Genomic DNA, 13899 nt, shown 5'->3' on the forward strand with positions numbered 1-13899 from the left:
GCTTTCGAACGTACTAATCAGAAAGAGGTAAATATTGGAAATAAGTACGAATAAACTATGCAGTTAAGAGACAACAAATTGTTAACATAAATGTATTCATATACCTTGCAGAATGAGATGGCCAATGGCGGAGTCTCATCGCCGCAGTGTTCAACAGTCACAGCTCCAATCTCGATTATATCTGATGCGGCGTCGCTAATATACGGTCGCTTTCGGACTGGAACATACGCATTTGATGAGAGTGAGAAAATTATTGTATACACTACCTTACATATACATGTGCATGTGCATATAGGAATAGAGAGAGGGAACGGGACCTCTGAATCCGCTTAGTTCTCTGGATCTGATCTTCCGAAAGAATGATCGGGGGCTTGAGCTCTCCATTCGAATTAGTCTGTAGCTGCACAGAGAGCGATAGAGTAATGGCGTTGGGAGTGATATGGAAACTTGGAAAGGATGAAAAGGAGAGGAAGATGGAGGTGTGTACCGATCAGATGGTTTTATTGTTTATGGGTTTGGCGCGAGCGAGGACCATCTCTCCGAGTGATTGGCGGGAACTTCTAAATTTCAACGTTGGCGGACGCGGGTTTCGTTTGCATCTCCTTTTTCTTTTTAATTTTTATGGCTTTTTTATGTAGCAGTGATGACTAATGAGTTGTGACGGCGAATTATCTCGATTTAAAAAGCCATTCCTTAACTGCTTAGGATATTCGCTTTATTGCATCGAAAATTCTGACTAATAAGGTTAATTCCCATCATACTTGGCTTCCCATCTGCTATAATTTTTTTTTTTTTTTTCCCTATCAATCCGAAAACTTTATCGGTTACCTTCCCGTAAATTATTATTAATAAAATAAAAACAATTAGAAAGTGAGAAAAAAAAACCAATTAAGGTTTCGTTTCCATAGTTTCATTTTATCTCATTTTATTATTATAATTTTTTTAAATTTTTATATAAAATATAATAAATAATTTAACTTTTTCAAATTTTATAATAATAATAATATTAAAAAATAATATTATAATAATATTTTATTTTATTTTTAATTTTTATCTAAAATTATATCATCTTATCTCACTGTCTAAACGAAACCTTAATGAGCAAAAATTCGTGACCACCTGCAGAATAATTTGTTAACCCATTTGTAAGACTCTCGTGCTCTCTGCAGACATTATTAAGCTCTATTTGCATATAAGCATGAGGATTTAAAGTAATTTGAGAACAATGGAGAAAATGATTTGATTGAGGTATGTTTTCTGTTTCGCATTAACCATCGTTACACGTGCCTGTGATTAAAAGTTTAAGATGAAGGTGTGTGTATATATGTATATATATTGTAATAAATTATACCGTAGAAGTAGAATATGTAAATGGCAATGATTATTTATAACACAATCAACATGTGATCGTCATCTTAGGTCTCGTTTATTTTTAAAAATGAGATGAGTTAGGATTAAAGTTAAAAAGTTAAATAAAATATTGTTATAATATATTTTTTAATATTATTTTTGTTTTATAATTTAAAAAAGTTGAATTGTTTATTTTATTTTGTATTGGAAATTAAAAAAATTATAATAATTAAATGAGATGAGATGTGATGTTTTCTAAAAACAAATGAAATCTTAATATACAAAAGATCATAGTAATGATGTATACGATTCTCGGTGCATATATACTAAATGGTTGATTGTGTTATAGAAGCACCTGTCCTTTTTTTTTTCTTTTTTTTTTTTCGTTTTTTCATAAGAGATACACTTCAGCCTTCATTCATACTTGAATAATCAATAATAAGTTAAATCAACATGTACAGTGACAATTAAAATATACCAAACGTAGGCAAAGGAATTACTAATTAACTTCCAACAATACTCTATTCAAGATCAGGATAGGTATGCTGCCATTGAGCTGCATCATAAACTTTGTGAGCATGTATAGCTAACAATGTGTTATGTCATTACCCTGTTTACGAACATAGCAAATGTCACGAGCTGTAAATTATTGAAGAAGTTTATGTATTTTCATAAATTTGACTTTAGAATTATTATCATAAGTCCTGCAATCCAGTCTATCTATCAAATCCGCTCATCCCTTAAGGAACGGACGAGCAACCAACCCACTCGAAATAAGGATAAAATCTGAATGAGAAAAAATGTATAGGGGTGATGGACAGGGGGTGGGTGAACCGTGGGGTACCCACCCGCCCGTATACTTACAAAAAAAAAACTCTTAACTATAAATAGATTAAATTTTATCTATCCTCTCGTTTTTCTTCTTTCTCTTCCTATCCTCAACTCTTACCATTTATGCCTTCTTATCTTTTTTTATTTCCTCTCCTCCTTGTCTTTTCTTCACGCCTCAATGGCCTCACAAGTCATTATCCTCTCTTGTATTTCATTTATGTTCTCCTCCCAATTTGGCCTATCTCTTTGTTGCTGTGGATCACAATTAGGTGTCGTTTGGATAATGAGTTGAGATAAAATAAGATGAGTTGAAATTAAAGTTAAAAGTTAAATAAAATATTTATAAAATATTATTTTTTAATACTATTATTGTTTTGAGATTTGAAAAAATTTAATTATTTATTATATTTTATGTAAAAATTTTAAAAAATTATAATAACGAGATAAAATAAAACATTTTCACTATCTAAACGGGGTTTTAATTTTATTAATATCAAGAAGAATTAAAAAACAAGTTGTATTTATAACATTTTGTGTAAAAAGTAGAAACCAACTTGATTTATTTACCCGGAAAGCCTGTTAATTGGTTCCAATCGATGCTAGGGGTGTAAAATATAAGGTTTTTTATTTTATTTTTTGATATATGGAAAGGGAGGATTCAAACATTGGTTTTTTAGGTGTTGTTAATTGATCTAAAAGTTATTGGCATAAAATATGAGGTCAAGAAACATGAAATGATAAGTTAAAAAAAAAAAAAAAACTAAAAAGTGAATAAATATAATTTCGAGGCCAAGAATTAGAATGGTACGACGCTTCTCAATAAACTACAATCGTTTTGGGGCCACTGGCCGATGCCGATATATATTCGTTTCTTTTAAGAGTATTAGTGTTGGTATATGTATATGCATATATAAACTCATATTTATATAATATAATCTTAAAATTTTTTATATTAGCTTATACATATCTAAATATTTAGCTATTTATGGACAATACTTATCTAAATTTGGATAATTACTATTCACTTTACAAATCATATTTTAATCATTATTTATCTCTCCTCCCACTCTCTTTCATAATCATTTCATTTTCTCACTCCTTCAACAATACAATAAATCTTCACTTGCACATTTATTTTATTATTATAATATATTATATATTTTTTTAATTTAATATATTTTTAATATAATATATAAAAAAATTATATTTTTTATTATTACATTTGTATTATTAATGTTGAATGTATGTAGTAGATGTTAATTGTAAACTATATATAAAAAAATTGATTTTAGCAAAAAATTAATAATAATAAAATAATAATTTTGTCTCAAATATGCATAAACTAATATGGAAATTTTGCTTAAATGGCAAAGTGATATGCATAGAGTCATAGACCAATACTAATGCTCTAACACGGTCAAAACGACGCTCAGCTTAGAATCTTATAGATCATTAACTACCCGACTATCTGCGGGCGGGTTAAGATTAAACTCGACCCGACATCAACCGCCCTTACTAGTGACTTGTAAAGCCTTAAACCCTAACTTCCATTTGTTACCGTTCCTCTTTCCCCCAGCCTCCATCAATCTCTCTCTCTCTCTCTCCCCCTCTTTCTCTCTCTCTCTTTGTCCGTGGCTCGGCTGGTTTCCCTGTAACGATGGTGAAACACTACAGGCCTCCCGTACGTTCTTATTCTCCACTGTGGAGTTTTTCGATAACCTGTGACCGATGTGCAAATGGAAATTCCTATTTAGTACTATCTGTATTTTGTCATACTCTCGGCTCAAATTTTCTCTCGTGTTTTCCAGGGAAAGAAAAAGGAAGGGAACGCTGCTAGGTACATCACCAGGTCGCAGGCAGTCAAGCATCTTCAAGTCACTCTTCCTCTTTTCAGGTCCCTCGCTCATACATACAGTGTGTACATGTAGTTAAAATCTTGCGGTTATTCATTAGGGGTGTATACTAGGAAAATCATGGATATACAAAATCGTTTTAAATTTGAACTCGATTTTGCTTTATCTTGGCTGCAGCGAAATCATCAGTTACTCATTTTCCGTTTCTTAAGTAGAATTTAGTTACGCACGATTACTAGGCATAATATCTGTCATTTTGGGATATCAGCTTTGGCTTTGGATGGTTTGAGCAACACTTCTTAAAAAAATAACAGGTGGAAAATGCCAAATAAAATGTACCTTCGATATTAATGGGCAATAACGTAGCTTTTATTTGAGCTTTCAGGTTCTGTTTCAGATTTACGGTATCGGGGAAATTCGTGTTTGGTCAAAAGTTGTTTATAAATTCTTACTCAATAGTTTTCAGTCAGTGCTGTTCTGTACGCTTGTCGGGGCTGTTAAATCATGTTAGAGGCTTCTTTTACTTAAACCAAGTGGGCAGCAGCGCAGGAGTATAGACTCATCATTCTAATGGCTTGAAAATTGTAGGAGACTGTGCATTCTCAAAGGCGTATTCCCCCGGGAGCCAAAGAAGAAGGTGAAAGGAAATCACCACACGTATTATCACGTGAAGGATATTGCATTCCTGCAGCATGAACCCTTACTTGAAATATTCAGAGATAAGAGGGCATACGAGAAGAAGATAAAGAAAGCTGAGTCAAAGAAGAATCCAGACCTCGCAAATCGTTTGCGAACCCGCATACCTACTTATACGCTGGATAGGATTATTCGGGAGAGGTTTGTTTCCATTCATTGGCTCTGAAAGATATGGTTGCCAGTCACTTAAAAAAGAAGATATGATTTCCGGTTGCTTGTTGGTGATGAAAAATACTCATATTTGCTTTCGTAATGCTTGGATTGTAGGTATCCAAAGTTTGTTGATGCACTCCGAGATTTGGATGACTGTCTCACGATGGTGCACCTTTTTGCAGCATTACCTGCATTGGAGAGGGAAAAATTGGAAGTGGACCGTGTTCATAACTGTCGAAGGTATATATATTTCACATGCCCAAAAAAGACACGAGAATGGCCTAAGATTTATGCTAGTGTTCCTCCATAAAAAAAAGGAGAAGTGGTTTGATGACATTTCTGTACAGACTTATTGACTTATGAAAACTTATCTTCACTAAATCATGGCTTATTTGGTAGGCTGAGTCATGAATGGCAAGCATACATATCTCGCGTTCATAAATTGCGAAAAGTATTCATATCTGTAAAAGGCATATATTATCAGGTACCATTACCGTTGTTTATCAGTACTGTTAATATTTACCTCGCCAGCATGTGGAGATTATCGTTATTTATACTCTAGATCTTTGTGCTGTTTCTCCTTGAAGGCCGAGGTCGAAGGTCAAAAGGTCACATGGTTGACCCCTCACGCTCTGCAGCAAGTTTTGCCTGAAGATGACGTTGACTTCAATGTCATGCTAACTTTTCTTGAAGTTTATGAGGTTTGTTTTTGGTGGTTCATTTGTTTTATTTTTGTATTTGTTGTTCCCATCAATTTTGCCCTTATAAGGGGGAAAAAAGGTTTTATATTTGTGCCTATCAAACTACAAAAGTTTAATAATACTGCCTGCCATGAATTTTTGACTACCCAAAAATGAAAGATGAACTAGACTGTTGGACAAATGCTTGTTGGGATGATGAACTATGGAAGGGGTTTTGGGCCTGGCTTGATATAATTAGGAGTGTGTTACGAAACACACATGAATAAGGAAGCTATAAATTTTTTTTAAAAATGTTTTTGTTTATTATTATTATTATGAAAAGAGGGAAGGCATCTCTTAAATCAGAAGAAGCAAAGATAAAAGAGGTTAAATTCAGGCACCCAATGAAGGTCCCTTTTATTGCTAAAGATTTTTTAAGATGACTTTGTCAAACAGAAAGTTTGATTATATTGGATGATAATATTTATATTTCCGATGACTTCTTTTTCTATCTACCAAAGCAAAACAATCTCGTGATCGGCAGATGTTTGTTCTAATACTTCCCCCTTCTCATTGTCCATTGTACTTATATGTTGTGGGTGCAGACTCTTGTCACCTTTGTAAATTTTCACCTTTATCATTCAATAAATGTGAAGTATCCACCCATTCTTGATCCTCGACTGGAAGCGTTAGCATCAGGTACGGTTGTCATTGTTCAGGACAGAAATCTCCAAGTTCTTATTTAGAAAATGTGACTCTCATTGAAGTATTTTGGCAATCTTGAAGCTATGTGGAGAAATTCTGTTTTTATGGTTTTGGTTGGTAGTTATTCTCCATGCTGTTTATTTGTTAAACATGTAATCTAGTACTTTATCACCTATGCAGATCTTTATGCATTGTCAAGATACTTTGATGCAAACTCTAGGACTTCTATGGTGGATCCCCAAGCGTCCAATACGTCTGGATCTGAACAAGTTGAGGCCCAGCAGAAGGGGACACCACCTGATGAGTCCGAGCTAAGACTAGCTCAACTCCAACATCATCTTCCTTCAAATGAACCTGGTGCACTGATGCGCCTTGTGGAGGATGTTGCTGGTGAGGATGAAGAAGATGAAGATACAAGGGAGTGCAAAAAACTCTTTAAGAATCTGAAATTCTTCTTGAGTCGTGAGGTGAGATCCGTTTTTTGTTATTGACTTTGATAAGATAGTGATCTCTGTTGGGACCAATCCATGGGATTGTATTCCTCTGTCTTGTTTGGGTGGATGGGGCAGGGGAGTTTACATTACAAGAAGATAACTAAATGATGTAAGAAGAGGTCAATCCTTTCTCATTAAATAAAACCATGAAATGAAAATATAAAAGCTGGCCAACAAAGTTGCAAGTTTCCAGGTAGAATGTCAACTTCTTAAAACCTTATTAATCAGTGACGTTCTCTTTGAGAAGAAATAATCATCTTCTGAATTAACCGTGATGGGAGTCAATGAAGTTTGGAATGGCCATCAGTTTCTGCATTAGTTCTGAAGTCTACTTTGTTCCATGTCCATTGACCAGACCATATGAATGCTTTGCACTAACCACTACAGCTTCGGAAGCTGGACCCTTTCTTATTGTATTGTCTATTATCCTGAATTCTAAATTTTATGCTGGTTTTTTGGTGGGTCTTCATAATTTAGTTCTGGAGATTTTTGTTCCCCATACTCTACCAAGGCATAGATTTACTGTAAGAAAAAAGCTACTCAGCTGCCGGTTCCCTTAAGGTACACAACACACCTGATGTGTGAACCCGGTTTAAGGCCACGTCACGGTTTAAAGAGAAAAAAAAACCTATTTCCCTCTTCCCTCTCCCTCTGAAAGCAGATGTCTCTATTCTGTATGGCTTTTCTCTTCCCTCCCCCTATCTGAAAAATTTGTCTATGTGCTTCGTCCCTCTCTTCCCTCAAAACTCGTCTACTGTGCTTCATCTCTCTCTTCCTTCCCCTCTGAAATTATCTAACTTCCCTCTCGAGCTCCTCTCTCTTCCTCTATCCCGTCCCAATTTCATCCTCTCTCTTGGCGTCCTGTCCTGTGATCTGCGAACTGGAGTTAATGTCAAAGAGAAACCACACCTCATTCCAGATCTGCTGCCACATCACTGTAACTTTGAGAGAGAGAGAGAGAGAGGGCTGTGTGAGATAGGGGGTTCAGTGTGTGTGAGAGAGAGAGAGAGGGGGTGAGAGAGAGAGCTGATGAGAGAGAGATGGGGTTCGGTGAAAGAGATGGAGGAGAGAGAGATGGAAATCATTTCTGATGTGGATGGGTCCTGACATAAAAAAAGAAAAAAGAAAAAAAGTGTGCTGTGTACAGGCTGCTGTGTAGCAGCAAGAGCAGTACTCTTGCTGTAATATCGGATTATATTATTGAGTTAACTCTTTTGGTAAGCAAAGCTTGGAATGTGAGACCTACTCCTACTTATTGTTTTTTGATAATTGACCTACTCCTACTTATTCAGGACATATATTGTGTTGGCTAATAACCAGGGCATATATGTCCATGGATTGACAATTAACTAACACAATTGCTCTCATCTTATTCAGAGATTTGACTGTCATACCAACAAAATCCTCCTGCACATGCTTGTTTGGTTGTTTATTTTTTTAATTTGCTGATTTTAGTGCTTTTCACACCTAAACAGGATATTATACATAAAAGACTTGGGAAGAGACGAAGATTAGAGATATAATCAATAACCATGACTAATCCCTCTGTTTTTTTATTTTTTATTTTTTTTAATAAATTAAATTAGATTGGAGATATAATCAGTTGCTTATTGTCTCTTTTTATAAATTAAATTTCTTACTTTCAGGTTCCTAGAGAGTCTTTACTTTTTGTTATTCCTGCTTTTGGTGGTGTTGTTTCTTGGGAGGGAGAGGGGGCTCCATTCAATGAAGCTGATCAGAGCATTACTCATCAGGTTTGCCGTTAAACAATTATATATGACAAGACTTTTTTTATCAGTATGTATGAGAACACATTAACAAATTAATACCTGTAGCTATAGAATTGTTTGAAAATGTTTAAAAATGATAACTTGAGGGATTGCTTTTTTGTGTGCAGATTGTTGACCGGCCAACACAAGGCCATAAATTCCTCTCCAGAGAATATGTGCAACCTCAATGGGTGTATGATTGTGTAAATGCACGTATCATTCTGCCAACTGAGAATTATATGGTGGGAAGGTAGTTTTTCTTCAAGTCCCTGCTATGTTTTTGTAATCTGATTAAAATATATTAACCTCTCTTTCCTTTGCCCATCATTGTTATGTTTTTGTTCTCTTTTATGGATGAGCTTTGGGTTTTCTTTTTTAATAGTTTACTCCATTGGTCGATTATATTAGACTTCAATGGTCAGAATGTTCATGAATTCCTTGTATCCATAGCCAATCAGGCCTCTAGGTGTTGCTCTTGTATATGTCCCGTGTACCTGGGCTATGCCTAGCTCTCATTAATAGAAATCTTATTTACTGATAAAAAAAAGGAGTTTAACTTCACGCTGGACGCAGTGTTAATAGTATCCATTAGCCTCAGCGCAAGATCAAAACATGTTTTAAACCAAAAACACTTTGATTGCAGCGCCTCTCACCCCCAGCTGAGTTCGGCCCCGTCCCCCCATCCGTCCCCAAAACATAGATCACTTCTGTAGATCTTTAATTTGTTTGAATAGTATCCATTGGTCTCAGCACAAGATCATCCAATAATCAATTGACCATTTTCTTCCCAATTTCAGCCACCGAACATCCCATTTCCATTCCCTCCGTCCCCCCTTAACCCATTTTTGTCGATTCTCTTGCCATCGTGAAGCATTACTGCAACTCAGTTTGGATTCAATCTTTGACAGGTGATCAGTATATCTCTCCCCAAACTCCTTGTTGAGGGCCTATGCACCCTCGGGATTAGTCGGGACGCTGTTCCCGGACACCCGGTGCCAATAAAAAAAAGAAAGTATATCTCTCCCCATATGGTCTCTCTTTCTCACTCCGCCTTGAGCTGCTCTCTTGATCTGACCACACCAGAAACTCATTTACAAAGATAAATCATGGAACTGTACTGGCCACCACCAAGCCATTTAAGGACAAAGTGGAAAAAAAAAAAAACAAAGTAGCTCTGCAAGTTTGCTTCTTGGTTTTCTTTGGACTCCAAATGCAACGATTTTTGGGACTTGATTCTTGGTCTGGAAGATCCTAAGGTTTATTCTTGGTCTAAGTTGGATGCTTCTGTTTGGACTTGATCGAAATTAAGGTGCTTAAGCTTTTGTATTTATTTGAGCCACCATACTGTGCAACTCCAAAGATCTTATGACTAGTTTTTGAATTTGGGGTCACCTATAAAGCAAGCTGGATGGAGATTGTTCTGGGTTACTCAAAAGATTGTGCTATAGTATTAAGAGGCGGAATTGTCATGTCGGGTGAGTAGGGGACTTGAACAAGTCAGACTTAGGCCTCGTTTGGATAGTGAAATGAGATGAGAATAATAGTGAAATGATTTGTGAATAGTAGTGAAATTGTTTGAGCTGAGATGTTTTATGGGGGTTTTGGAAAGAGTTGTGCTTCAGGCTGGATGGGTGCCCAACGTGTTTTTTCACCGGCCAATAGGAATATGCCATGTAGGCATTTCATGGAAGAGTAAAATGAAGTGAAATGCACTGGATTTTGTCTTATAGTCACAATAATTACTTCTCTCATTCTCTCTCCCTCTCCCTCCCGAATTTGAGTTCATTTTGAGTTATCAACCAAACACAAAATCACTTCCCTCTGCCTCTCCCTCTCCCTCCTGAATCTGAGTTCATTTCTCAGCCAAACACAAAATCACCTCTCTCATTCTCTCTCCCTTTCCCTCCCGAATCTGGGGTTTTATGTGGCATAATCTTATTGAAACCACTCACTGATGTTTTCATGATCCATGTGGCGAAGAAGCTTGATCTTGTGAAAGGTTTCTTGCGAGCCTCGTATGCTAGTGTCAACAGCAAGAAATGAATTATTTGTCATTAAAGCTTTCCGCTATTGTGCTTAATGGAGGGTCTGCTAATGAATTTTTGTTTTTGTTTTCTGTTTCTAGAATGTAATTTGGTGTTTCTTTTGTATACTTCTTGTATTCATGGGATTTGCCTATTTCGTTCGATGAATAAAAGTGTCTTTCTTATAAAAAAAAAATTATTTTTCATTAAAGATTGATAATATTCCTTTATACTTTTGATGTCAAATCTAGTGCACATTTTTTTTTTCTATATCTCAATGCTTGACTTAGTGTTTATTGTCAACAGGGTTCCTCCACCACACTTGTCGCCTTTTGTCGACAATGAGGCTGAAGGTTATGTTCCTGAGTATGCGGAGACCATAAAACGGTTGCAGGCTGCTGGTAGAAATGAAGTCCTTCCACTACCGGGTGTGGGGAAAGAAGATTTGGAAGATCCTCAGAAATTACTGGTTGAAGGTATTATTGACCGGGCAGAAGCTAATGAAGCTGCTGAGAGAAAGCGGAAGGTAGGCATTCTTTTGACTAATTGAATTGTGGTGTGGGACAACTGGATACAGGGACGTGTTTTATATAAAATATGATGCTATTTGATTTTTTCATTTTTGTGGGATGCTCATAACTTCATCCTCATGGAATGGATGCAGATGATTCTTGAGCAGAACCGTTATCTTGATGAATTGAAAATGGAAGTTGATGGTGTCCGGTCTTCTTCAACTGTCCCAGACAACAAGCAGACTTCTAAAGTGAAGAAGGCTGGGGAAGAATCTGATCCTGATATACAACGGGTTGTCCAGGATCATGCAAACATGTCAAAGGTTGTGATGTCACGTAATAAGAGGAAGCTTTATGAAGCCATGGAGGTAAATGTGTCAATTATGCTCTTTTTATTGTTTTCTGATGGAAAAAAGAATGCATGTATCTTGAGTTTACAGAGTTAAGCTGCCTTTGATTACTGAGTTCGTTTTGCATGTGGTCTAATGCATGTTCGATGTGGATACTGTTTTCTTCTGTGGTGTGACGTTCTCTCTCTCTCAGATTGGTAAAAAGCGGAAGCAGGCTCATGTTGATCTTCTCAAGGAACGGAAGAGAAAAATTGAAGGAGCTAAGAAGTCCGGGGAGACTTGAAGTGCCCTTGGAATTTGCATGTGTTGAATTTATTGCCTGACTTCTTGTCTGTGATATTTGGTTAGATAGCTATTTATTTACTTGATTACCTTAAGCTATATAACGACGCATATTAAGTTGAACATTGCCAATTGAGGTTGTTATTGGCTAAAATTTTGGTAAATATGTATGAGATTTCTGTATTCAATAAAATTTTCTTTTTACTTTAAAAAAAAAATATTTCTTCAATATTAAGCGCACATCATTACCTTTGCTTGCTGAAACCAAACTCTAGGGTCCCGTTTGGGTTGAGAATCATCTTAACTCATCTTATCATTATAATTTTTTCAAATTCTCACATAAAATACAATAAATAATTCAATATTTTCAAATTTTAATTCAATTTTTTCAAATTTTAAAATAATAATAATATTTTATTTAATTTTTTTTAATTTCCATGTTGTTGCGACCATCTTCCGAGTTATAGCTGAAAATTGAAGGGGGTGGGGGCAGCTGACATTGTTAGGTAGCCCTTCTTGAAGCAGTTACTGTATTTTTCGTAGATAAGTTATAAAATCTTGTATTACACCACATTTTCTTCCCCTCAAACTAGGTAGTATTACAAGTTTTGCAGCTGACCTTTACCATCCCGTGTATGGATCAAGGCTACTTCTCAAAGTTGATCTGAACAATCAAATAGATTCACCTGCAAATGTGAAAGCTGAAAGCGAACTTTTACTATTCTTGAAATCTGACACTGACAGCACTGGTGTCAACTCTTATTAGTGTGATTGCTGAAAATCAATTTTATATAGCAGCCTTTTGCGAATCTGTTACAGAAGTTAAAACATCATGCTTGCTAGGTTATTTTGATCAACGATAATGGAAATTATGATACCTGAACGTGTTCTGGAACGTATACTGCCGTCCCTTGCAGTGAGGAATTAGGCAGGTAGTATGGGCCCTCTTGAGTCTCCGACTTCCAGCTATTTGCTGTGCGGCTCCCGCGAAGCGAATGAAGGTTAGTGCAGAAGTACAGCCTTTAGTATTTGCAGTAGCCATTGCAGATCAATATCAAAACCATGGGATCCTCCTGCTGATAACGCCCGGCAATGAACACTTGAATCGAGAAAGGACACTGGGGCTGAAGTTGAATAGACCACGTTCGAGGTGTAGTTCCTCAAGCAAAAATGATGACAGACTAAAATCGAAAAAATCATGATTGGAATAGAAATGGGTTGCTGCTGGCACCGACTCTTACCCACTTTTTTTCTTTGAATTTGCACTTTTTTTTTTTTTGAATTACTATATGCATACAAACCCAAAGAAGGATTGAAAAGGGGAGTTAATCCGGCGGGGTCGTTTCTTTTGAATTCGGGTTCATTTTGGCGCGTAGTGATCCTGAACCAAAAATTATATGAATAGGTAGTTTGGCACCTACACGGTACCGTGCACCTTCTTCAACTCTAGACAGAGTCGACATTTTCAAACCAAGTTCAGAACTCGCGGTCTCCGAGAGTACTCCGTCTCCCAAGCGTTCGCCGATGACGGTTTGTCGCTGCCCAACTGAAAGATTTCCTCGACAAAGTTCATACGGTCAGTTCCAAACCCCTCTTACCTTTTTTTTCCCTTTCGGTTTGGTTGATAAATTACAGCCGCTCGGTAATCTTCTGCCTTATCAACACGGTGGAATTTGGGATTCGAGTGATTTAGATTTTGCTGGATATTAACATTTTTTATTGGTTCGTAACACGTTGCTTAGATAAATATTATCGTTATTTACGCTTGTTCCACAGTCAGATATAATTCTTTATTCTTAAAAAAAAGAAGATATAATTCTTCATTTATATGTAATTATGTATTGAGCGTTGACGTATGTCGTGGTGGTGAATTGAAACGTAGCATAATCATTTTAATAACGTAGCATAGTCATTTTCGAAAAACACTATGCCCACAGAGGATTTCTACCGAAATTCTTTATCGAATTTTTTTTTTAAATTTTATTTTATTTAGTGATTAAGTAAGTGTTTTTAAATGAATATGTGATTTTTTTTTTAAAAAAATATTTAAATAGTTTAAAAAAATAGTGAAAGAAAAAGTAATAAAAAAAAAAATTTAAGTGATCGGTAAAGGATTTCGGTAGAAATCCTCTGTGGATGTAGCAACGTCTCAATCATTTTCATGTGTAAATCAGTATCAAGGTACTGACGGGGGTGGCTC

At 36.0% G+C, this 13899-nt stretch overlaps 2 protein-coding genes and 1 long non-coding RNA gene across 3 annotated transcripts in view; 1 reads left to right on the forward strand and 2 right to left on the reverse strand.

The window, feature by feature from the left end:
- LOC121249138 (denticleless protein homolog) overlaps positions 1-592 on the reverse strand; it is a 4688-nt gene extending 4096 nt beyond the window's left edge. The window contains exons 1-2 of the mRNA XM_041147836.1: positions 318-592; positions 105-217 (exon numbers count right to left, since the gene is read on the reverse strand). Coding sequence (XP_041003770.1) covers positions 105-217; positions 318-384 — 180 coding nt within the window. The 5' untranslated portion in view covers positions 385-592. The remainder of the gene's footprint in view (positions 1-104; positions 218-317) is intronic.
- LOC121249140 overlaps positions 1-13899 on the reverse strand; it is a 26611-nt gene extending 12712 nt beyond the window's left edge. Inside the window, exons 1-2 of the long non-coding RNA XR_005937598.1 lie at positions 13889-13899; positions 9185-9190 (exon numbers count right to left, since the gene is read on the reverse strand). This is a non-coding gene — a long non-coding RNA (uncharacterized LOC121249140). The remainder of the gene's footprint in view (positions 1-9184; positions 9191-13888) is intronic.
- On the forward strand, positions 3698-11827 carry LOC121249135 (pescadillo homolog). Its single transcript, XM_041147833.1, has 13 exons — positions 3698-3862; positions 3990-4075; positions 4623-4871; positions 4998-5123; positions 5283-5367; positions 5471-5584; positions 6169-6262; positions 6449-6735; positions 8409-8516; positions 8660-8781; positions 10862-11081; positions 11220-11435; positions 11611-11827. Exons 1-13 carry the CDS (start codon positions 3839-3841, stop codon positions 11698-11700), a joined length of 1821 nt encoding a protein of 606 aa, XP_041003767.1. The 5' UTR covers positions 3698-3838; the 3' UTR covers positions 11701-11827.

This window comes from Juglans microcarpa x Juglans regia, chromosome 2D, assembly GCF_004785595.1.
Source record: "Juglans microcarpa x Juglans regia isolate MS1-56 chromosome 2D, Jm3101_v1.0, whole genome shotgun sequence".
Classification (NCBI taxonomy): Eukaryota; Viridiplantae; Streptophyta; class Magnoliopsida; order Fagales; family Juglandaceae; genus Juglans; species Juglans microcarpa x Juglans regia.

What these genes read in the sequence shown, in the direction of transcription:
- LOC121249135 (XM_041147833.1), top strand. Translation starts at nt 3,839, where the DNA reads ATGGTGAAACACTACAGGCCTCCC. An exon ending in GATAGGATTATTCGGGAGAG is followed by an intron (nt 4,872 to 4,997) that starts GTTTGTTTCCAT and finishes CTTGGATTGTAG; the next exon opens with GTATCCAAAGTTTGTTGATG. An exon ending in ACTGGAAGCGTTAGCATCAG is followed by an intron (nt 6,263 to 6,448) that starts GTACGGTTGTCA and finishes TCACCTATGCAG; the next exon opens with ATCTTTATGCATTGTCAAGA.